We start from the raw sequence: 25,065 nt of genomic DNA, 5'->3' as shown, positions 1-25,065 counted from the left end.
ACATACTGTAGCTATAGTTATGTAGTGTGGTTGTCAGTAAAAATGTATGTATCATATGTAGGCACCATAATAAATTTTGGTGCGATGCCATTATGTGTATAAATTACGTATACACTATACACATCAGGAAATACCTTTCCATGGACTGATATAGTATTGCTCTGGCAGACACAAGAAATTACGTTAGACCAAACTAAATTTATTCCTCATGTAATGAGGGTGGGCAGTCAGCGATGGGTAACTAGAACCCCCAGTGGAAGTTTCGTGAATATTTGAAAGTCCATGTCAAACAGCAGCTGCTATAATGAAAAGTTTGCAGCACTTCAGGAATGAATGTTTCAATGGCCTTATTGCTTGAGACAAACGTGAATACTACTCAGTTTTAAAGAGAACAGAGATTATAGAACCTGCCTAGCAGTAGCTATAGTCCGGCATAGCCAACCCCCACTGAGTCACTGCTCTATGAACTCCCAAACTCTTATTTGGTCAGGAGAACGTAGCTATAGCTAAATGAAGGAAGACGGATAAACTGAATTAGACATAGTCAGTCATGTTATTTTACTGTGAGCTTTAGCTAGCCGGCTAGCTAGCTGCTGTCTGTATGAAGACAGATTGAAAGTATTATATAATAGACAAATGTTTAGGCCCCTATTTGGTGATTATTAGTTTCTCATCCACCACCCGCATCCTTCTTAAGCTACCGCATGGTAAGCCATTATTTACTCTGTGCGCTATATATCGCCAGGAGAACTGTTGTTTTCCTTAGCAAATTGCTGCAGTGCCAGTTGCAATCGTGTTCTATCGACTTCATGAGTCAAAGCAGGCTTTCAGCAGTGGCGGATCCAGGGGGGTTTCATTGGTTTCCACGGAAACCCCCTTTGAAAAATGATTGCGTAACAATTAAATGTTTTAATTATCGCGGCGTGCGTCTCGATCGAGATACTGTAATTAGAGCAGTCACAGTAGCTACTAAAGTAGTGTGTAGGAAGTTTTTAATATATTTTATGTACTATTACTAGGCTGTGACCTTTTTTTTTTTTTTTTTTTTTTTTTTTTTGGTCTCACCTTACCAAACCAGACGATGTAGTGCAAACGTTTGCGTATCTCATGTCAATATATATCTCCACCTTCTAAACTGGAAACCCCCTTTATAAATTCCTAGATCCGCCACTGTTTCAGTTGACTGTCGAAAAACAGTTGGCAATCATGAAAAGTAGAATCAGCTGGTGAAGGAAATGTTTGTAGTAAGAAAGAAAGACAATTTGGACAAGGTTTGTACATCAGTGTGTTAATATTATAAAATAATGGCATAATGGTAATACCCTCCCGCCCGCATCATAATAATTAGAAAGGCTGGATGAGAAACTAATAATCATCAAATAGGGGCCTTATAAATCAACAATAGTGATGGTTCTAGGGTTGACCGCTCTCCATCCCTAGCTTATCACCAACTAGCTACTTATTGTGCAGCGACTACTGCTATTGTTATCTGCTTAAGAATTTTAGGGGGGGGGAATCACCTCCACCTTTACTGGACCCGGGCCTGGATTGAAACACTCGCACTGTATACAACGCTGTATTACATGCAATCAAGCCTAAGACGACAGAAATCAACCAGCTATAGCGCCTTTAGTACCGTATAGCCTAAGTATGTCGACTATATGTATAAATAATATCGTTTTGTAGCTACCGGTATCGATTAAAAGTTGTAAGCGCGCAAGCGCTTTTCCTGATTGAAACTGACAGACAGTGTCACGTGTCACCGCCGACCAACTCACCCGATTTTACGTAAAGGTACGTATACCACAGTATATGCTTACCTGTATAAATTACTTACAATATATACGAGTGTATCTACGTTGTCTCACCCAGCCTGACACAACACCTTCCCTCAAGCGCGCGCTTATTAATTATAGGCCTAGCTAAGCGCCCGGATAATATACCTACTGTCAGTGCTGAGGTATACTATCAAATAGGGCACGCGCATGCGGGCACAAATATGCTATGGCCACACAATTTTTGCACTTGTTAAACAGTTACAGTAATTGGCCAGCTCTGCAATGGAAACTGAATCACAAAATCAGTGCAGATATTTTGTCCCGGTACTGCGAGACATGATCTGTTATGTAATTTCTGTCCACATGCCCTGCAACCATTATAGTACATTGATGAAGAAGGGTGTAGGGGCAAGCTATATGTAGACTGTTGCTGAGGTCTCCCTTGGAAGTTATGATATAGCTATAACTACATGATTGGTAGTGTAAACTCTCAATTAACAGCATATTAATTACCAAACTGTAATTTTGAGTAAGAATGTCACATCAACTAAAACTTCATTTCACTGGAAATGTCTAGAGTGCCTCTACAAAATACTATACTAAGTTAATTACAAATGTATGCATTAATGTGACAGATAGTTAGTGTAAGTGACTGATTATCAACCAAGTCTCGCCCTTTGACTCATAACTTGGGTCCTACAAATTACCAGTTTTCACCATCTGCTTTGGCTATCTTTTAGCAATAAAATAGTCGTGGTTGCACTGTATGCAAAGTAGGTATTATCAACCACCGGTACTTGTTATCAGCTATACACGTATAATATATTCCACATTGTAATTATTTACCAGGTGCTAAAATGCATTGCGTCCGAAAACTCTGTTATAGATGATGCAATTCAGTGTGTAACAATGTACACGTTCACCAAGTTTCAGATCAATCTCATGATTGAATTGCGAGATATAGCTAACACCAGTTAATAGCACATGAAGCACTATCTTTATCATTGCAACAACAACAACAACGAAAACTACAAGTCCTTAAACTGATCTTTGTTTTAACCTTCTTGTAGACTAAACAGAACAACTGTGCCAGTTCGTCACAAGGGTGAACAAGGATGCATTCAGAGAATTGTGTGGCAACTGATCCAGCTTATCAGCCAGACGTGTTTCATGGTTGTAAGGATCTATGAAATCTAAGGCTATATGTTTCCATTGTTTACATGTTACCATTGTTTACAGCACTGGTATATTGTTGGTCTTGGCCTTTTCGGGCAATTTGCAAACTTCTTTTGCGACTCACCTTTGAGTTATAACACAAACTTGTAACAGGAATCACTTGGCCTAGTTTATGTGTTCTGAAGTTCTTCTCTGACAATTAACAACATGCAAAAGGGTACAGAAAACAAGTACGGAATTCATTATTTTTATGGGAAATTGTTAGGTCGATAATACATATTGTTGATAATCGGTCGCTTACGCTACAGGTGTGTATGTACTGACACACGATTCTCAATTAGCAGCATGTGCACCTTATTATTGGCCATTAATGTTTCAATTACTTTTGCAACAAAGTGCCTGATTGTAAGTCTCACAAAAAACCACAAAAAATCCTACAAGTTTTACTAACCACACCCATTAATCATTAAAAACCATAGCAAAAAAACCATTAACAATGATTTGCCATACCCTGCTGTTGCAATATTCTAATGGGCTTGCCAGCAGCACATGATATAGAGTGCTTGCAAGTCCAGGATTAGTATTGTGAACAACCTGACATACAGTATATCTTTCAACACCCTGTCTAGGAACCTGATTTTACTGTTTATTTCCGGTCCAAATCTTAATGTAACGGCATCAATGACACATCTGTTGACTGCTTTCACTTCTTGGGAGCACTAAATGATGACAAAATTTGAGCAGAGTTAAGTGTGACTGCGGTCTTTCTTTCCCTCCTTGAACAGTCACATTTGCCTCTTGGCATCTTTGCTTAGTGTTTGCTAGAGTTCCCTACATCGCTACAGGCCTACTTTAACAAATCTAATAAAATAAGTATTATGTAATTTTGTGCTAATAATTAAAACTGTTTTTGCCAATGATTGAGAGTTTACACTATTTTATTGTTCTGTGTTTGCATAGCTATGCTTCATTTTCCACATACGCAGTTTCCTTTGCTAGCTTTATGAGACTAAAACTATGGGACTTAACTTTCTCTACTTTGTATATGAGGTGTTTGCTACATGAGCATTGGTGCTTAAGAAATAAACCAGGGCAGAGATGGTGTAATTCAGGTGATCTCTCATAGGCAGCCCATTTTCCCCTTGTCAATCTGGTTGGAAAAAGCCATCTTTTGTTATTGGAATTGGTGCCAATGGCCTCAGCTTTGTCCTTGCCTTGAGCTAAACCTAACCTCGGATTTGACTATGGCCGAATGTTTCCACTGCACTATAGGATTCCAGTGTGGTAGCATCCTGGTCCAGCAAGTCATCCATCTCTTCGTCAGATGCTTTGTGGGAAAAACTAGGATGTGAGAAGTGAGTACATGTTATATGTATGTGATTATATTTCTGTGTATGTATTGGTAAATAAAAGCACTACTCTCAAGAGTTGTTATATGTATCAATTAACCGTAGCTAAGAAACAGTTTTCTGAGCCACAATGCACAGTGTACATACTAGCTATACATAAATACATAAGCTTGGCAATTGCAGGGCTAATTTTACCAACACACACACACACACACACACACACACACACACACACACACACACACACACATACATACACATCTGATTTAATCCAAATTTTATGTACATAGTTACATATGTAACTTTATAACACTGTGGCTATGCATGTGAGTAGAAGGCTAAGTTATGCATGGCATAAATTTCTATGTATTGATGAAGTACTTAAAGTAATTAATGGTATGTACAAATGATGTAAAGAGCACATGCACTGAAGCCACATTGGCTTTTAACAGTGTTTAATGGGTGTAAAGTGCATAAGTGAACATTGTACTGGTTGGTATGAGAACTACATTGGTGTGATTTTATTAGTTTATTAGTTGTGATAGTTAGGTCATTTCACATCATTTTACATAGCTATATGTACCATTATAGCAGTTTGCACATAACAGAATAAACGGTAACTCCTTATGCAATTGCATACTAGCATAGATATACAGACAAGTACCCGGGATTGGAATCATCTCACGTGAGCCAATAACTTCAATACAAACGCGTTCGCCGGATCATTGTTACCCCCTTCGAAAAAGGCGGGATAGTGAAATACGCCATTCACAATACGTTTCTGTAAAATGTCAATATGTGAGAGTGTTTGTTTAGTCGTTGGTAGGCCTTCCTCGCATAAGGGGATGATTAATTAGCGGTAGGGCCTGGTTTGTAGGTGTGTCCCTCGATGCATAGCCACCATTATCCAGGAAACCAGACTTATAGCGCATGGCAACTAAGTATTAATGTTTTAGGAAGTACTCACAAGAGTAGAAGTAGTCTTCTGTGTGATAAATTCGAAGATATTGCTACTTCCGGTAACAATGATCCGGCACGAAAAACCGGATGATTCCAATCCCGGGTACTTGTCTGTATATCTATGATTCTAGCAACCACTGTGCTAGTAATAATTAGAATTCACATGTTCTAACATGTTCGATAAACAATGATTTATAGGATGAATGATTGGATGAATGGTTGTGTAATCAGCTGAATGTATGTAGAATTATTGTATGTACTTGAATTAATAGTATAACTTGATGGAAAACCTCTCTCATTCTAAACAGCATTAGTATGTAGATGAAAAGTTGTTATTGAGTTTTGCATTCTTTTTGCCACTAGAAACCGAATGTACCATATATATATAGTTAATATCATTGCATGACCCCAGAATGTCACAGAAAGGCTCACTACATATATACCTTTCAGTACATCAAGGCCTACTGTACATTTAGTGAGTATGGCACATTAGCTAAAATGCATGTAATTGACTTTAGTGTTGTGTACATAGAGGAATAATTGTGGTCATATGTTCATTTACTATCTACAGTATGGTCAAAGGTAGACAATTGAAAACTCATAATACTTGTAAAAATATTCACGATAAACAAGAAAAACATGGCTATGAATAATCACTGTGCTAGTTCTTATAGTATCCCTCCCTTAGGGTATATGGCATTGTTACATCATTTTAGTTAAACTGACGTCTGTACTACAGTAACTAATAATGCCACTAGCTTCTAAATGTGTACACATGTATGTTATCTCTATATGGTTAATCACTACATTACACATTTCCTTTCTATGTACTGTATATAGCTTAACAAAATCTGATGGTGCTGTGCTTTAATGGTAGTGTAATACATGTTACGTATGTCCAACTCTTGAATACCATTTTTAATGGTGTAGAGCATGATTATATGTAAGTGATTTTATAAGTTTTAATACAGAGTACATTGTATTGATAACTAGGATATCCACAATTATTATGTTCCTGCATGTAGATGCACTTTGCTGTGCAAGGATAAGTAGTCATAGTACGAGGTTTTGTTATAAAGCCAAGTGCAATTACTGTTGAGAAGTTCTTCACATGGCTATAATAGTTCAAAATGTTGAAAGAGCTTACGTTTGGCAAATATAATTTGGTGAATTAAATGAGGTTTGCCAAAATTAGATGTTATATTTGTTCAGTGTTGGCAAGAGTTCATAATATATATTATGAACTCTTGGTATTGGTCAAAATATTCAGATGTGTGTTGTATGTGCATTGTAACTAATAAGATGTTTTTTGAACCTCAAATATACGGTGCTCTAATGTGACAGTGTAAGCTCTATATATGGGCTTTTTCATTTTTGTGATGGCCTTCATTGCTTGCTGAATTGTACAATGAATGTGTCAGCAAATGTGATGTTTATTTCCATACAGTATCTTTAGCAAGTCAAAGTGCACTTCGATTTGATTGTTTGTTTGCTTTGATTGCATAATAGCATACACATCCACACATTTACGCACCGATACATGCATACATGCATACATACATACAAAAGTGCACAGTTTTGTTTTTCAAGTTCCTAATGAAATGAAGTGCATGGGTATGTATTGGGTGATCAATTTTATGATGAAGTAGCAGTACTAAGATCGATATTCATAGTCAAGATATTCCCATATCATGAATGAGATTCTTAACATGAACAAAAGTATGTTACATAATCTTATGTAAACTTTGTGCTTCAAGATGTATGGGCTCCTAGAACACAGTCTTTGTTGTCTACTAGTAATACTTCATACATAAAATTCACCACTGACATGTGTACGTTTCAGTGTAAAACATGGAAAGCCTCTAATACCAAGTATCATTCAGCAATTTCCTGCATGCAAGCAACTACCAAGAGATGTGAAAAGCTATCACTGTCAACTACCTCAAGTATACAGACAATAACAAATCATTTTATGGATCCTCACATGACAGAATTATACATGAATCAGTACTGTTGCATGCTGTTGTAACATAAAGGGTTGTCATTGAATTACAAAGTGAAATATGCATGTTACACTCTACTGTGTAGTGTGTCCTGTAGTTTATGACTTTGTACTGTGGAGATGGATTATAGTGAATTCAAATTCAACATAAAATTATACGCTACTTGGAAGCAAGCAAGATCAATAATACAGTACTTAATAATGAGCTTATATTTTCTTCATCGCCTATAGGCATCCTATATGCTATGAATCCTCTAAACAAATAACTACTAGACTGAAATATAAGCAGGAAACAGTGTGCATGTATGTCTTCTCTATGTCACATGACAATATCATTGACAATTGAAAAATCTTTGCTTATTCTTAATACTGAATAGTGACACTCGGATATAACTGTACTATCATATCCATTGTGTACATTATCATGTTTTCTAAATATCTGTGGTTACTGGACCCTGAGTCTTATTGCAGAAAGTAATAGTGTTAGTATATACAGTGGAACTTCACATACCAAATTTGTGGTAAACTGTAATAAAGACAAAGTAACAGTCCCAACAGCCTACAACAGATCTGGTTCTATACTGCGCATGTTCTCAATAATAGAAATTTGGCATTCAGGAAATTTACAGAAGCCTGATTTTGCTGTACAGCAGAGAGTTTCCTTTTCAGACGTAGGTTCCACTGTATGATTCAACTACCATTTTACTGTATATGCTCAATACACCACACCTGTAGTTCTGTGAATGAATTATATACAGCACAGCTGTACACATGCTTCTTGCTGGCATGTGTTGTGATTGACTTAGTATTATAGACTAAAGCTGAGATGACAATATTTCACTTTTAGTTTAGTTGACATTCTGCTTGAGCTTTGACAAACAATGTAGAGTGGTTAACATAGCATAGAAAATATGTTTCATTGTATCCTAGTATGGGTAAGGTGTATTGCATTGTTTTCTATATTTTAATTGCAATTATATATATAAATTAATGATTATACTAATGAATGCTCATATCGGGGTCCATATTTGTGTTCAGCTATTTATAGTATTGTTTGTTCACTGTTCTATGTATATTGTGGAATCGATAACCACTTACACATATTTGGTCATAATGTAACTGGAGTACATAGCTACACTTGTTTGGTTTGCCTACTACATAGCAACTAGTGTGATAGCAATGAGATAATTCTCTTTGTAGTGCCATAGGTATATGCACATGCTGGTAACAAACAGCCACGCGTGATCTCCTGAAGTGATGGAACTTTAGTTTTATTAGCTAATTGTATGATGTTTAGTATTAGTAACAAAGTAGATTCATCCTTTGAACATATTTGTGACATGTTACTGTGATTAAATTTTATGGTATACTAGTATACTAGTACTAAACCTTCCTCATCTTTCCAGAAACATATTACTCCCTTGGTTAAACACTGCACCTTCATGGTTGAGTGGTGCCGCAATCAATTTCAAAAAATAAAGTCTTAAACATCATTTTCAGACATCGAGTGTTAACCGATTAATAGTCACCATTTTGATTTTTGAAACTAAGGCAATAAATGCTGCAGCATTTAACGAAGTAAAGTTATGACTTGTAATGCTGACATGATATGTGCTTCTAATCATGGCACTTCATGTATTACAAGCCATCCTATTACTTGGTGGTTTTTCAACTTCCAGTGCTACACACAGCAACATGCATTCCACAATAATATTATGTGCTCTCACCCATATGCATCACCTTGTGTTGAATTGCTTATAGGCTCCTACACCCATGAACTTGGCACAATAATAAATCAACAACCCTACATACATATGATCTATCAAATATGGTATTATTGGTGCAATTGGAACTATCATATGTTTGATCTACAAAGTGATAAGAACATCTTATGACTCGTTGTGATGATGGAAATAGCATAACCTTTTATGCTGGTAACATTGTAGCTGATGTTAGACTACCCACATACAGGTCTTAGTTCAACCTCATGAATACCATCTGTTGAATACTTGAAGGAGCTGTGGTAAAGAAGACAGACATTACTGCATACATAAGCGCTCCAAGGAGAATAAATACTTGTAGTATTATACTGTTACTGAAATTCACTGTTGCATTATGATCACAAACTTGTCTGCCTCTTCATTCTGTACATTCATAACTAGCTAATTTGGCCATCACACTGTACACACACAGCATGAATGAGCTGCAGTTATAGCTACTAGCTGATATTGAGATATTGAGAGGTGGTCACAGCTAGTTAGCTTCTCCTCTTTAATCACTTTTTGACAAATCCCAACATCTACTAGTAACTTATGCTGAATGGCCATAAAGTTCAGTATATTGAATTGCTTACAATTAAACTTTGAATACTAGCTAGTGCATACATACAAACAACACATACAGTTTGGGGTGAATGGTTTTTAATCTGCATACCTGAGCTCTTAGATATAGATACAAAATGAAGCTTATTCAGTGTAAAACATTACATGCCTACCTTGGCTATAGTCTATGTAGCCACATGGGGTTGTATTTTATTAATACAGGCATAAACCTGTGAGTCCTGCTCATTACAATGAAGAACATAATTAAAATAATCTAATCTGATTTTAAAATCATTTACAGAGTTTGTGGACACTACTTCATTTGGTAGCTAATTGGTTCCATTCATTAATAGATCTGATAGCAAAAAAAAGTTTCTGGGGACAGTTTTCATGTGCATGTGGCTTAAATATCTTGTAACTGTGCCCCCTCGTCACACTTGGCAATTGATGGAAAAATTGACCAGGTTGTATATTAACATTTCGATGGAAAATATTATAAACCATTAACATATCAGCCCGATCAGTAACGGTGGTAGGTAAGTGGAGGGATGTTGAGACACCTTTAAAAATCTTCATATTGGAAGTTAGATAGTTCTGCAATGCACTTAGTAGCTCTTCTTTGCACAGATTCTAACATCTGACAATCACCAACATAGCTCGGCCCCCAGACAACATTAGCATATTCTAAACGTGGTCTTACTAAAGATTTGTAAAGCAAAGGAAGAGTTGTACTATTCAGAAGGATTTCTTGAAAAGTCCTAAAATTCTATTAGTGTTTTTTGCAACTGCAGTAGCTTGGTTGTGAATTTTAACAGTTCATCAGAACTTTTTATTATTATATTTAATGGACAAAAATCAACACAAATTAAACACATTGGTAGGCCATTGGCCTTTAATTGTGTCCATGTCCAGTTTCTGACCAAAATAGGTCAAGCTTTCTCTTGAATTCAGAAATTGATTGAGAGTTATCACTTGAGGGGGTAGAGCGTTCCATTGATCAATTATGTGAATAGAGAAAAAGTTATATCTAGCAAGGAGTCTATAGCTCTAGTCTTAAAAGTTATGACCTCTTGTGGTGACACGGTAAAATAATTGTGTAGAATCAACATTTAACTTCATCTGATGGTCATGTTTTAAACTTTTAGTAACACTTTTAGCAAACCTCCAACAGTTGAGGATTTTTCTTTCATCTACAATCTATCAGTGCATGTGCACTAAATATGAATCATAATAATACGAACCTTAGTAGCCAGAGATAAATGATGTGCACGTGATTGACAAAAGTTAGTCTGACCTCCAGCTCATGTATATACCTGGGTAGCTATAGCTAATACGATACGCTGCGACATAGACAAGTGTACTCATAGTGTAAAAATAATTCAGAACATGGGAATAGGGATCACTGAAAAAAGAAAAGAAACAAGAGTCAAACAAGCCAGCATGTTAAACACACAGAGATCTCTATTTGGACTCAATGGATATGGTAGAAACTAAGGAAAAACAGTAGTTTCTCCATAAATCAGGGGCAGATAACTTATAGTAACAAATAGATTGGGCACTTATTAACACAATTAGTATGTTCAGTTGGTCACCCTTGCAGAAACTAAGTCAGAAGATCAATGGCAAAGTGAACCTACAAGAAGCAAGTTTGCTTGAGAATGTGTTATCATTGTAATATGCATTTAAAAATAGGTCATCGATGTGAAGAAAGACATAGGAAAGATAGTTTTTATCACCAAAAAGTACTCACATTTTGTTCTAGCCCTGTGGAAAAAAATAATAAGCAGAAGATGAACAAAATGGCAAATTTCAGAAAATTAAAAAGGTTCTTTTATTCATTCCGTTTGACTTCATATTTTCCAGTGGACCTAAAGTTCTTCCAAATTAACTTCTAAGGCTTCTTGTGTGGTTGTAGAAGCTTCCTAAGGTGGGTGTTTAGACCTGTGTTCTATTAGGATTTTGGCCAAAAAAATACCAATACCTTGGTTCATCATAAGTGATGTTATCGAGAAGTCTGAATCGAATAACAGAAGACATAGGAACTCTCCCGCCTACGTTTACACCTACACAACTATTATCCAACCATGTGATTACGTCATCATGCACGGCTCACGTATAAATAAGCCAACTAGATTGTGGGTCTCTAAATGCCTGCAAAACAGTTGCCTTTTCGAAGATGAGAGCAACTGTGACGTTCTATATTTGCTTGTTCCTTTACTGCGGGCAATCCAGTGCGCAGCTTCCTACGGAGATTTCTACTGGGCTTACTAGGGAGGAGAAACAAAGCGCCCTGGACCTGCACAATGACTTGAGGAGACAAGAAGGAGCCTCTAACATGTTACTAATGGTATTGAAATGATTGAATTGTGCATTTGAAAATGTTCTGTTTACTTGTGCTAGCTAGCTACTGTCAAGGTCATACGTAGGAGTCACTATGTATAGTTGACCTCTCACTGCAATGATGTAGTTGCTTTGCGAGCTAGCTATATAGCTACATGGTAGCTAGCTATGTACTGTAGCTAGCTATATAACATACTGAAACGGCATCTTTTCTGTTATGGTAGCCATTGAACATGTCACGTTTAATTGTCATCCATACTGGTTGGAATGGTGGGTGGGGGACCAGTTAGTCATCATACAGTACCATTTTGGATTAGGTAGCTAGCTACACTACGGAAGACATTATACTAAAGGTGTAGCTACATGCAATTACTTTATGATGTGGCGAAGTTTGATTCTCATTGTGAATTCAGATATGTAGATCGTATTACCTCTCATGCAACTTCTATTCATGTTGTTATGTAACTTCACAGTGTACATAGACAGATTTACATGTCAGGTTGTTTGTTCATCAGATAGAGTATCACTCTGTAGCTAGTCTATAGGAGTTCAGATTAGTGCTATATTCAAAATTGAAAATGATCACAGTGTCAAGGAGACTAGAATAATGGCATACCTAACCACCTACATACATTTAGTTGCATGATATAAGCAAGAGTTTATAGTATACAATATTACTTTATATTATGAACTCTTGATATAAGGTTGATGCAATAGAAACAATTAATCAATTGCTAATGCTGAATGCTCAAAAAATCACACCTGAGTGAAAGTGTTTCTTTGATTAATGCTCTGTCCAAATATCTGGAAGTGACCTAACCCCATAACTATTTTGCATCTTAGGCATATGTAATCATTTTAAAACATAGCTATGTATATTTACATTTGCTATGTATCTTGTTATTTGTGTGTTCATTCTACAGCAATGGGATCAAGATTTGGCAGAGTTTGCACAGCAGTATGCTGATGGTTGTAGATTTGCCCACAGCAGTTCAGCTGAACGGATGGGCCTTGTTGATGGTTTCTCGTGGATTGGTGAAAACCTTTATGTTACAAGTGCCTTAAATCCTGAATCAGTAGTAGATGCTGCAATACAAGCTTGGTATAATGAAATATCTGATTACGACTATGACAGTAACACATGTGCACCTGGGAAAGTATGTGGACACTACACACAGGTGAGATATGGTGTTTGTCTTTCTCTAGTCATCATAATGAATGAGCATTATATAATATGAATTACATAGTTCAGGTGTACAGTATGCACTGTTGCAAATTCTATACAGAAAAAACGAGGCATGCAGCTAATCATGATATGCTAAACTACAAAGCCAAGTGCTATACATATTAGCATCAAGGCCAAGCACTGAGTGTTATATTTTTTTGTTTAGCATGAGCAAAGCTATGCTTCAAATTTTTTATGAAACTTTCCTAATGGATTGAAGCCCAACACATTCAGTGAGCTCGTAACATGGCAGCTGACTTACAGGCCACACTAGTTGTATAACTATAGGTGCAAATTGTTACTACCTATGTTATCACTAGTCTTCCAGCTCGTAGTGTATGTACAACAAACCTTTTATTATTAATGCAAAATTTGTAAATTTCAGCAGTTTTCCATAAATTACATGCAGTTACATATGCCGATAACCAAGTTCCACTATTCTGTTGGCAACACCTAGCTGTCATTGGTGTTGTTGACAATAAGTTGCTGACATCTTACACTTTAATTTTTGTCATAGCTGTACTTTATTAAGCCATTAAAGTTTGTGGGCTATAAAGTACAATTCACACCTCAACTGTACTTAATGGAATACTTTCATTTGATCTTACCAATGCAGTTATGTAACTACATCACCCATGACTGATGACAATGATATGTATACAAACCCTATAGGTGGTGTGGGCCGGATCATATTTGGTGGGATGTGGGGCAGCTTCCTGTGCTAGGCTATATGATGTTGGATTCTCATCAGGAACTCTTGTTGTGTGTAACTATGCACCGGGGTGAGTTATTCCCATGTAAAACTGAGCATGTGACTACACTCTGTGAATAACACTGGCTGGCACAGCTTTGTGTAGGTGTACACTCTATACAGTATTACATTACAAGTGGGTTATGTCATTCATTGTTTGAGGAATGTTAGCTGTAATGGAATCTAAACCACATGATGTTTTCAGTACTACTTGGGATTGTTTGTAATCAGTGTTCAATGAATCTTAAACTTTTATCAACTAATCTAGTGGCTGTATACTGTGAAGAGTGTGTCGGTTGAGATTCGTGCTAGTAAACTATCTCACAAAATGGTTTCATCACTATGCCTTTAATTGAATCCCTTGACATGCAACAATGAATTGTTTTGTAGATGTAAGTGTGTGCTATTGTAAATCATCTTCATATATGATAATACTGTCAATTGATCTGTGTTGATTCTTATAGAGGTAACTATGTTGGTCAACATCCTTATACTGTTGGTGGAGCCTGTACTTCCTGTCCAAGTGGTGCTGGAAATTGTATAGATGGACTGTGTTGTAAGTTTACAACTATTGTGGCATGTATGCATCTTCAGTGCTGTAGGCCTATCCTTGATACACCTTAGATATATTGTTCAATTATTGCTGCATAGGTTGTAGAAGCAGTGCCACATACAGTACCTTATTTTTATGAAAACGAAATGTCTTCTTAGAATATAGTTTTGTAATTTGAGAAATTTTATTATACAGTATGGTAGTCCTGTATATTAGGGATCATGGAGGCTGGCACTTTCTCACAAATGAAATATTGACCATAAACAAAGCACCTTGGTAGTATTGGTTAGGTACAAAAGTTCATTCAGCATTACCTTGAATGCTTCCAAAAACTGAACACTTCTATTAAAGTGATATTTTTTATTTGGTTGGATTTTTGCTGACTGTCTAACTGACTGACTGACTGACTGACTGACTGACTGACTGACTGACTGACTGACTGACTGACTGACTGACTGACTGACTGACTAACTGACTGACTGACTGACTGGTTGGCTACTGACTGACTGACTGACTGACTGACTGACTGACTGGTTGGCTACTGGCTGACTGACTGACTGACTGACTGACTGACTGACTGACTGACTGACTGACTGACTGACTGACTGGTTGGCTACTGACTGGTTGGCTACTGGCTGACTGACTGACTGACTGACTGACAGACTGACTGACTGACTGACTGACTGGTTGGCTACTGACTGACTGACTGACTGATGCCTTCAGACTAGATAATGACTAAGACTATGGTTTGATTATTTCACTGTTAGATATTCTTCAGCCAAAATGCACATCATGGACTTACCTTTGTTCTCCTTTGTGTCCAAATAATTTTGCTGACAGTACAAGGTGTCAATTCATAGTACGTAGCACATGATGGCTTCTCTACGTTTGTAATGAAAGATACCCATATTAATTTTTCTGTAGGGATTTTTGCACTACTCTTCGTTTGTAATGGCTGAGCATAGATGATAACCATTTAGGCTTATTTTAATATGTTTAGTTAGCCTGTGCATTGAACACCATTGGTTGCTATCGTGTAATTATAGAAAGCCTCATGTACTACAGGGTGCATCTACTAATACAAACAGTAATCGTTCAGCTATATAAACATGCATGTAAAAGAAACATGTATGTATAACGTTCTTGTGTACAACACAATATTAATTCCACGCATGTTTTGACTTTAACTCTTTCTACTTACTATGTAGCTGCACTGAATTCACCATTTGTAGTACCAGGTGATGATGATGGAGGGCCACCAAGTCCAAGTGAGTTGTTTGCTCAAGCAAACTTTTATGATAATGTATGAATGGCCATATCTCAATATTGGGGTAGACAATGTACCTGCATTCTGTATTCTGTAACATTTATTATAATGCCAATTAAATAGTTTGTAAGTGCTGAAAATTATGTGAGCATAGAAAGCTTAATGGAACCAGAAGTTATGAGTCATAAAAGTTTGAAAAATTTGGGGAAATTTTGCATGTCCATATGCCCTATTTTGTAGGCCTGGTCATGCATATAATTATTATGTAAATGTGTGTTAAATACAGTATCTATATATTTGCTAGATCCTTTTAGCTAGGGGCATAGCATTACATAATTGTTTATTTTTCAGGAGTGAGTTTGGTTGATCCCCGTACTGGCAGTTTTGGAGGTAGTACCAGAATAACCATCTATGGCAGCGGTAAGTGTGTATTTCTGTTCCTTAAAGAATTGTTTGGGTTTTACTCCATTACATATTGAATTCCTAATGGCATATAATAGTCTTTATAGATGACCTAGTGGAATCCGTGCTATTCACTGTCTCCATTGGACCATGTAATCATGTCCTTTTGTAGGGTTCAGTCCTGACCAATACAATTATGATGATCCTACCAAGGGTAATCGTGTCTACTTCACTAATAGTGACAGCATAGTAGAATGTCTAGTGTATACCTACTACACTACCACTGAACAAATAGTGTGTGATACTGGGTATGTGGTGTGTGCAACAGTCATATATGTTTTTATCATACACAAATGTTATCTATATTGAGTATAGATGTATGTACATAATTATTCTATGGGTGTATGTAAAATGATTGCAAGTTTACAAGTGGCTTTTTTCTTCCCAGACCTGATTGTACAGGTTTCTCTATAAGAGAATACTGTTGTATGATATTATAGTGACTATAGCATCATTCTTTTTTATTGTTTTATCAGTCCATCCCCTACTGGTGTGGACCGAGAACGTTATACACTCACTGTAATTATTGATGGTAAAACTGTTACTGAACTTGGAGGAAGCTACTGTGGAAATTGCTACTTTGAAGTGAGTAATTGCACACATTAGACTGATCTGTTACTTGTGATCATACGTACTTATTTTAATATTTATGAAGTTATTTTCATAATTGTAATAAATACTTCAGCGAGGCACATATTATGCTCACAATTTTACTGTAATACTCTTATAGTATCGTGATGACAGAACACCAATGATTGAGTATGTTTTTCCTCATGCTGGCACCCCAGGTAAGTGTGACTTCATAAAGAATGTATTATATGACATAGTGTTGTAATGTAGCATGGGAGAAATGGGGGAGGAATGGGTATGGTCCCTTACTCTTTTATCTGTAGTAAAAGATCTCATGAGGTAGTAAAGCAGTCTAATAGAGCAATCACATTTCGTTTGTTTATTGTCAGTATAAAACTTAACAACATCATTAAGGTACCATCTCAGACCTTATTATGTGACTGGATTTGAGATAATATGGCTTCAATATTTAATTTGCTGCAAAATACTGTAATAAACACCACTTTGATTATTGTGTGAAAATCTTGAGCATGAAAACTGTAATTCATGAAAACCTTTCACAAATTGTAATTATAATAATCACTTCTCATCTACAAAGTAACTTTACCAATGTCATATTTACATGTAGGATCAGTAGCAAGTCTCACTGGTAGGATATACACAACCAATGTTGATGACCCTGAAGAGGAAGACTTTATTACCAGGTACAGTGAAACATTATGACACTTATATAGTAGTATACATGCTGAAGAGGTTCCCACCTGTTCAACTGATAGCTCTTTTCATAGAAGAAATCTTCTATGTACTAGCATTATTTTGGCTGCTTGATTTTCTTTGCGAGCTAATCCGTCATGTACATGATCAACAACCCTGTTTTGAAAAGTATTTTCTTTTTCATATGACATCCTTAGCTATAATCATAATTTGATAAAAGCTTTACAAGTGGTATAATCAATTGTAAGTATTATATGTGACCCAGTATGGGAAAATCAGTCTTGTCGCCTATTTAAAAGTATCAAGAAATGCCAGTTTTAAGTATTCAATGTGTTGTAGCTCACCAATGGTTGAAGCTACACGTACCAAATTTTCACATGTTTTACAACACTTCTTTACTTTCCAGAGCATCCACTGTACAGGTAGCCAGCAGCTAAGTTTCCTGCCATTTTAGATAGTTTTTATTCTGAGTTTGACTGTATCAGGCGAGCTCCAAATGGGGTGGGAGGCAGGGGCCCGGGGGAGTGTCAGAAGTTGTTTTAAGATCTTTAAGAGGAGGACATAGCGATGAATAAGGCCAAGCTATGGGCCATTCAGGTCTCAAAACTGGCTAAAATGAAAGCACATTTACAGCGCAGGTTGTTATTCAATGCCATGGTGCTGTACAGCCACATACAGCCAACTCCAGGCTGGCCAGAGCTTCATTAGGGCCCCAGACTGTTCATACAGATTGCCACTGTGCTTGGGAAAAGCAGCCAGCAAAATCAGACCACTCAAGTCTAGCTGATTTTGGCAATGAAATTTGATAGTTTTTTTCAAATCTACTGACATGGGCAATAAGACCGGTTTTCCCAGACCCAGTATTATATCAACTGTGCCCAATGCCTCAAGACTAGTTTGCATAGAATCTGGATTTTCCTTGTACTCTCTGTCCAGCATGTGCTTCATTTTTTACAGTATTATGACTGGTTGTCGGATTATCTTGACAACATAGTTGGTCATTTATATTGTGTAACTTCTGTGTTTTTAAGGCTGTTTGTTGGTGATGAAGTGTGTGACCCAGTTGATCCTGATACTGGAGAATCGTAAGTTGTTTAACTGAGGAATTATGGTACTTGGTTGCTCTATTACTTTGTAAGGAATTCTAATATGGGTTTTTCTATTGTAATTGTGTGTAGTATCTTGCTTTCTCTGGGTAGCATTGTTAATAGAGACTCCATTATATACAATACAGTGTGTATAATGGTTACACACATGTATTATTAGGTCTCTAGTCATTTTAGTACAATGTGTAAACACCCTTGTTGTGTATAATAGAAGTGGTTAGGCTTAAGCCAATTATTAAACAGCCTATTATATTTTTGAGCAATACTCAAAAATCAAGCTTAAATTCTATTTTGATTAAGATTATGTTTAAGAGCTGCTTTATTAGAGTGTAGTTCGTAGTATTTCCTGTCTGTTTTATTAGAGTAAGTGACTGCTCTATTAGAGTATTTCAATCTTCTATAAAATGGTACACAATTAGCTTCCAAACTGTTAGAGCAAGCCAATTCAATTGCTGGATCATGCAAATTCTGATGTCTATGATGGTGAGACCTTAGAAACAGTTCATTTATATTTATGAAATGCAGTAATATAATACATGTACTTTCTGTTTTTGGTGCAAATGTGCAGTTATGTATTTTACTTAAAGTGTAAATATTATGTTTGTTGCTTTTGTTGACCTATTTTGTTTGAAATTATACTGGTGCAAGCTTAGTTGCTAGCCACAATGATTAAATTGATATAATAACTACCATATCGCTTTTTACCTGTATGTAAGAAGATGGGCTACAGTTTTACTGCAGAATTTTAATGCTGTAGGTATGACAGTAGCCTTTCTGGTACAACTGGTATGGTTGGTTGTGTACCGATGACTGGAAATAGAATTGGTTAGTGATTAATAACATCGTGTTTATTATGTATTAACAGAAATTAGTCCATACTTATTGTACAGTGTAACCTCAGTTCTCCAAACCACTACTGTACTTTGCAAAGTGAATTTTTTAGTGCTATAGTATACAGCAAAATTAATTTATTATGTACACAAGTTGGAATCTTAACATTTGTTTTATCTGTTGAAATTCAAAGTGACTATGCATATTGTTACTTTGAGAGAGAGCAGGCTTCACTTAAAGAATATTTAATATTTGCAGCTGGATGTTACAGTATAAAATATTAAATCTGGTGATCCCTACTACTATAAATACTTATGTGTCCACGTCCTTATTTTAATTACCTACAGATTCCATGAATGCTACTTTAATTGTACCAAGCTATGGAAGGTACGTATGTGCAAACGCCGCAAACATTGTTCATAAGTAACTACATGTAAGATAAAACAATCAAACCTATGTACATAAATTGCCATATTACGTATTTGTATTCACAATGGATATAACCTGGTACATAGTTGCTTTCTCACTGCAAAACTGCAGAAAATGAACATTTGTGAAGCATGGCAAAGTATATTATGTTTATTAGTATTCAATAACATTTAATGATAATATTGTTTGTAGAGTTGCACCGATGTAAGATATTAGCCAATGTTCCGATAGCCGATAAATGAGAATCTTTTAGTGCCGATGTCACTAGCCGATCCGATATATCATAACTATATTTACTGTAGTAATAAAATAATATGTCACCAACAAAACTGAAAAAGCATACAATATTTAGTTTACTAACAAAACGTTGTCGGTGTAGTGATCTTTTTCTTGTTTCTTTCAGCTGTTTAGGCTCTTGGTTTGCCTTTTTTTCCGAATACTCTTTGTAGACTTCTGGATGATTAGTTTGCAAATGTTGCATGAGATTACTGGTAGTGAACGACTTCGTTGTGGTGCCATCCCTTGCAACACACACCTGGCATTTGCCACACACGGCAAACTTGCTATCCTCAGCGATGGAAAAGAATTTCCATATAACAGACGTTTTTCTCTCGCTGGTCGCCATTTTCACAGAACAATCGAGAACAATAGCAAATTACAATGTATCCGGGCATGCGTAAATCACGTGTGCATATACTGTATCGGCTCATACAGTACAATTTAATCCGATACCGATACCGATGTGCTAATTTAGTGCCGATAATTGGGTTTTCCGATAACCGATCCGATTATCGGTGCAACTCTAATTATTTGTTTGGCTTCATTTTAATCAGCATATATGTAGCTAATATAGATTTCTAGGTGCACTGTGGAACAAGATATGGCCTTTAAAAGCCTGGGTTGAAACAGCTGTGAAATCAAAAGTGGCAACCATAAAAAAGCTGTAGTGGTTATAGTGATAATACATATTTGTAATCACAAAGCCATATTAAATTTTATTATTATTAGATCATTGCAGCCATTTCATGGCCACCACCTTTGATTTCACAACCTTTTTCACTCATGCAGGCTTTTGAAGGCTGCACCCTTTTTATACAGCTTAGCTGTTTTTACATGCACAAGGAACTGCAGTGCTGTATTGTCAATATTTTTGTGAGAATTTAAATAATCTCTGTGATCCCTAATATATAGCACTATTGTACTGTATGATATCACTTACGTACATGTATTATTGACAATACATATTAACAGTTCATGACATAAAAGTTAATTGCTAATTGTGTAGTGCTGTCACATCACTGGAGGACTATTCACTGGACAACAATTTGAGGCAGTACATCTATCAGACACATGCTGGTAATGAAATTTTATGTAATTGTACTACATCAGTGTTGTGTCAGATGATAATTCTAGGAGGGCGGGACATGTTCTTGATAATAGAAATGTATAAATGTTACCGTTTCTACAATAACCAGTCTTACATATAACCTTTCCAACTGCATCAACTAGACAGCTCATAACTTGACTTGTGAATAAGATGGTATAATACAGTGGACTTACATATGTGGTATCAGCATATGTAAGTCCACATACATAAGCTGACCAGCATACAATAGTATGCTGGTTAATAATGCTATTCAAATAATTCTGTTTACTGTCCTCTCCTGAGTGGATTTGTATCCAGACAGTCAGGTTGCATAACACGGATATTACGCCTTTGTTCACATTTATGCTAGAAGTCATATCTTATAAGCAATATAGTTTTAATTACCTTTTTGTGAATCATGCACAAGGAACTGCAGTTTTTGTAAACATTTAATGGATTGGATGATGTCATTCTCAGTTTGCTGGACAAGCTAGGTAACATTTGTGATAAGACTAGGCTTCCATTTATTTGATTTTGACCAACTGTAACGTGACCTGCCAGCATGCTATTGACCTGAAATAGTCACACATTGGTTCCATAGCATTACAAAATCACTGTTCAAAATTTGGAGCTAATGGCATATTTTTATGATCTCTCAAAGTCATAAAACTAGAACCTTGTTTTGTCAAATTCAGTCACATTGGAATTTTGCTGATCAGTGACACAAAAAATATCACTACCAAAACTCTCCAAGTATCAAGACACACAGTAGTGTGTTATGCAGCCCAAGAAGCTGGCAAACCACACCGTAGGTATATTGATAGGAAGAAAATGTAATTCTCACACATATGTAGCCCTGTGATCCATTAACCAATTGGAATCAATGTTGCGGTAGAAATTCTCACTAGATAGGGGAGTCCACATACCAAATTTAAAGTAAATCGCTTCAGCCATTACCAAGATACAAGTCTCAGGTTTTCTTCTACTTCTTTTCACACACTGCAAAATCTGCCATAAAATACAAACACATACTCCAAACAAGCTGAAATTTACCACACTAAAGAGGTTATTAAAGTGAATATCAGTATCAGAAATCCAATCAAAATATACAAAAAGTTATGAACAATTATTCACGTAAAATAATATCTAACTTCTGTCACACGTACAGGGTAAGGAATCAGTTGAAAATTGGTCTGTAGTTACACAAATTAACTGTCACAGGAGTGCCTTTGAAAGAAATCAAATTTATGACCACAAGGATACAATGCAAAAACCAACAGTGTATAGCAATCATGCAATTGTATTTTGTTAATAAAAATGTTTAGTTGCCGCTCCTACTAGGCAAACCTCTTATAGCAATGAGCTGAAAATTGGTATGTGGTGGATTGGTCATCATAGAATAACCTTTCTCTAGTTTAGAAGAATTCACAACAATAAAAACACTGGGACAGAGACTATTGATGCAACGTGTAAGTAGGTGTTCGTAGCACAGTATAGCATGCATGTATACTTTGAAATCAAACTACGTGTAACATTTGCTTGATTGAGGTATATACTCTAATACCGCAGTCATCCTATTAAAATATTCAGTAAGTAGCAAGTCATTCTGTAGTGAATTCAGCCACAAACAATCATATGTAGAAAGTTCAGCTACATCATTACAGGCCACCTGTTGAGAGTTCAACTATAAATGAGTTAGCCTGTAGAGAGTTCAGCTGCAAACAAATCACCCTGTAGAGAGAGAGATCCGCTAGAAACTAATCACCTTGTAGAGAGAGATCAGCTAGAAACAAGTAACCCTTTAGAGAGATCAGCTAGAAGCACGCCATGCTGTAGAGAGATCAAACAAGTCACCCTGTAGAGAGTTCAGCTAGAAACAAGTCACCTAGTAGAGAGTTCAGGTCACCTTGTAGAGAGATCAGCTCCAAAAATTCACCCTATAGAGAGTCTAGTAAATCACTCTGTAGAGAGTTCAGCTACGAACAGGTGACCTTGTAGAGATTTCTGCTACAAGCCAGCCAACCGGTAGGAGAGAATTTATGTAATCAATTTTAAAATAATGCATTGTACAAAAGAATTCTGCTCTTGATCTCTTCGTAGTAAAGAAAAAAAAACAAGTAAAAGGAGCTCCAAAGCCAACCACAGGCCAGTTTTGGAGTATACCAATCCAAGAATAAGTGATATCTATACTAAAACAGTCAAGCTGTGAAAAAAAAGGATATGGCCTAATAAAAAAGCCATGGTGAAAATGTCGTGGAATTAGAAGTGGTACCCAAGATGTGAGGACATAGGTTAATGGCAAAAATATTAATAATAACAATTTAGGTGAATTTTGTGCCTAATTGTAGTGAAACTTGAAGGAGGAAACACAAATTCACCTGATTTGTTATTATTACAATTTTTGCCATTAACCTACGTATCATCACAGCCACTTCTTGGCTGCCACTTCTGATTTCATGACTTTTTTCACCCAGGAATTTTTTGGAAGCTGCACCCTTTTTTCACAACCTGGCTGTTTTGGTATAGATAACTTTATAGGAGTGGATAACTTCATGAAACTTGGAGGGGGAAGACAGTGCATGTTGGCCTAAAGAAGTACGTCATTGAATACAACACATTTTAAATACGTTTTAGAACATTTCATGCTATGAAACAGACAGACTGTTCTGCTACAGCTGTATGTTCTTGATTAGATCTATACCCTAAGCATGGCAATACATATAGATTGCTGATCGTTTGAAGATATTGATTTTTGGAGACCCTATCAATATGAATTTAGTGGCAATTAGTGCAATATTTTTCTAAATTCATAGTGTTAACAAGGAATACATTTTAGTTTTTACTTAGATTGCTAGCATACATATAGCACTATTTATTTCTATACCCACCTTACAGACATAACAGGAGTCAGTCCTAATATGGGTAGTACCAATGGAGGAACTACCATCACAATTTTTGGAGAACACTTTGATCCTAATGCTACTGACATTGAAGTGTTGGTAGGAGGTGAGATAAATGTGTGTCCTCTAATATTCTTTTTTGTGCATTAATTGTAATGGATTATACACTACATATTTAATACTGTTTTGTTAACTTTAAAGAAACAATATACGTAATTATACTTGATTAAGGTTGTTATGTCACATGCTTTCCACATCACTCAGGTGTCTCTTGTGATATTCAAGATATTACCACAACAGAAATCACTTGTGTTACTGGTGCCAGCCAAGGCGATCATACTTACTATCCTGGTAATCATCTTTTGCCAAGATGATTGTTATTCTACCATTTTTCTTCTCCACTGCTCTAGGAGGTCGAGGGCTGCTTCGACAATTGTATAATCTTGATTGGGACCTTAGCAGATTTAGAGCAAATGCTAATGATAAACCTCCAAATGTTGAGGGCTATGTTGAGATTGCGTATGCAACTTCTCAACGACCTTCACAGTTTGGAGAAGAGTTTTATTTCAATTCCAAATACACTGGGTTTTATGTCCCTCCATTTAATGGCTGGTACACCTTTTATATCCGATCTGATGACCGGAGCAGGTTTTATCTTAGCCCTAACATGTCAGCTGAACATACTGAACTGATAGCATATGCTGATCAATATACGAATGATTGGGGTACCTTTTCTACTCAGAAGTCTGTACCTATTGAACTAGAAGGTGGTAAATCATATTACTTGGAAGTTTTACACAATCAAGGTACTGGTCCATGGAATCTTGGATTTGGTGCTAAATACCACAATACCAATCTCACATCTAGTGAGGTACATGGAGAACATGAAGAACAACAAATAGTGTTATCAGCAGACTTAAAGAAAGAAACACATGTGAGTTGTGATTACTGTACTCACTTGTACC

The 25,065-nt window shown here is 36.3% G+C and overlaps 1 protein-coding gene and 1 long non-coding RNA gene across 2 annotated transcripts in view; both read left to right on the top strand.

Moving 5' to 3' along the window:
- Positions 1-1,689: 1,689 nt before the first annotated feature.
- On the top strand, positions 1,690-8,635 carry LOC136254220 (uncharacterized). Its single transcript, XR_010700377.1, has 3 exons — positions 1,690-1,794; positions 4,227-4,309; positions 8,466-8,635. It is a non-coding gene; the product is annotated as an uncharacterized lncRNA (long non-coding RNA).
- Positions 8,636-11,748: 3,113 nt separating this feature from the next.
- LOC136253578 (fibrocystin-L-like) overlaps positions 11,749-25,065 on the top strand; it is a 30,160-nt gene continuing 16,843 nt past the window's right edge. Inside the window, exons 1-17 of the mRNA XM_066046244.1 lie at positions 11,749-11,933; positions 12,850-13,104; positions 13,824-13,933; positions 14,367-14,458; positions 15,664-15,723; positions 16,074-16,142; positions 16,297-16,432; positions 16,661-16,769; positions 16,915-16,972; positions 17,383-17,458; positions 18,500-18,553; positions 19,332-19,399; positions 19,753-19,792; positions 21,120-21,190; positions 24,096-24,206; positions 24,365-24,451; positions 24,511-25,034. Coding sequence (XP_065902316.1) covers positions 11,763-11,933; positions 12,850-13,104; positions 13,824-13,933; positions 14,367-14,458; positions 15,664-15,723; positions 16,074-16,142; positions 16,297-16,432; positions 16,661-16,769; positions 16,915-16,972; positions 17,383-17,458; positions 18,500-18,553; positions 19,332-19,399; positions 19,753-19,792; positions 21,120-21,190; positions 24,096-24,206; positions 24,365-24,451; positions 24,511-25,034 — 2,091 coding nt within the window. The 5' untranslated portion in view covers positions 11,749-11,762. The remainder of the gene's footprint in view (positions 11,934-12,849; positions 13,105-13,823; positions 13,934-14,366; positions 14,459-15,663; positions 15,724-16,073; positions 16,143-16,296; positions 16,433-16,660; positions 16,770-16,914; positions 16,973-17,382; positions 17,459-18,499; positions 18,554-19,331; positions 19,400-19,752; positions 19,793-21,119; positions 21,191-24,095; positions 24,207-24,364; positions 24,452-24,510; positions 25,035-25,065) is intronic.

The sequence above is a fragment of the Dysidea avara genome, chromosome 4 (assembly GCF_963678975.1).
Source record: "Dysidea avara chromosome 4, odDysAvar1.4, whole genome shotgun sequence".
NCBI classification, from domain to species: Eukaryota; Metazoa; Porifera; class Demospongiae; order Dictyoceratida; family Dysideidae; genus Dysidea; species Dysidea avara.
The sequence above is the reverse complement of the archived record's forward strand: the minus strand, read 5'-3'. Positions and strand labels throughout refer to the sequence as shown.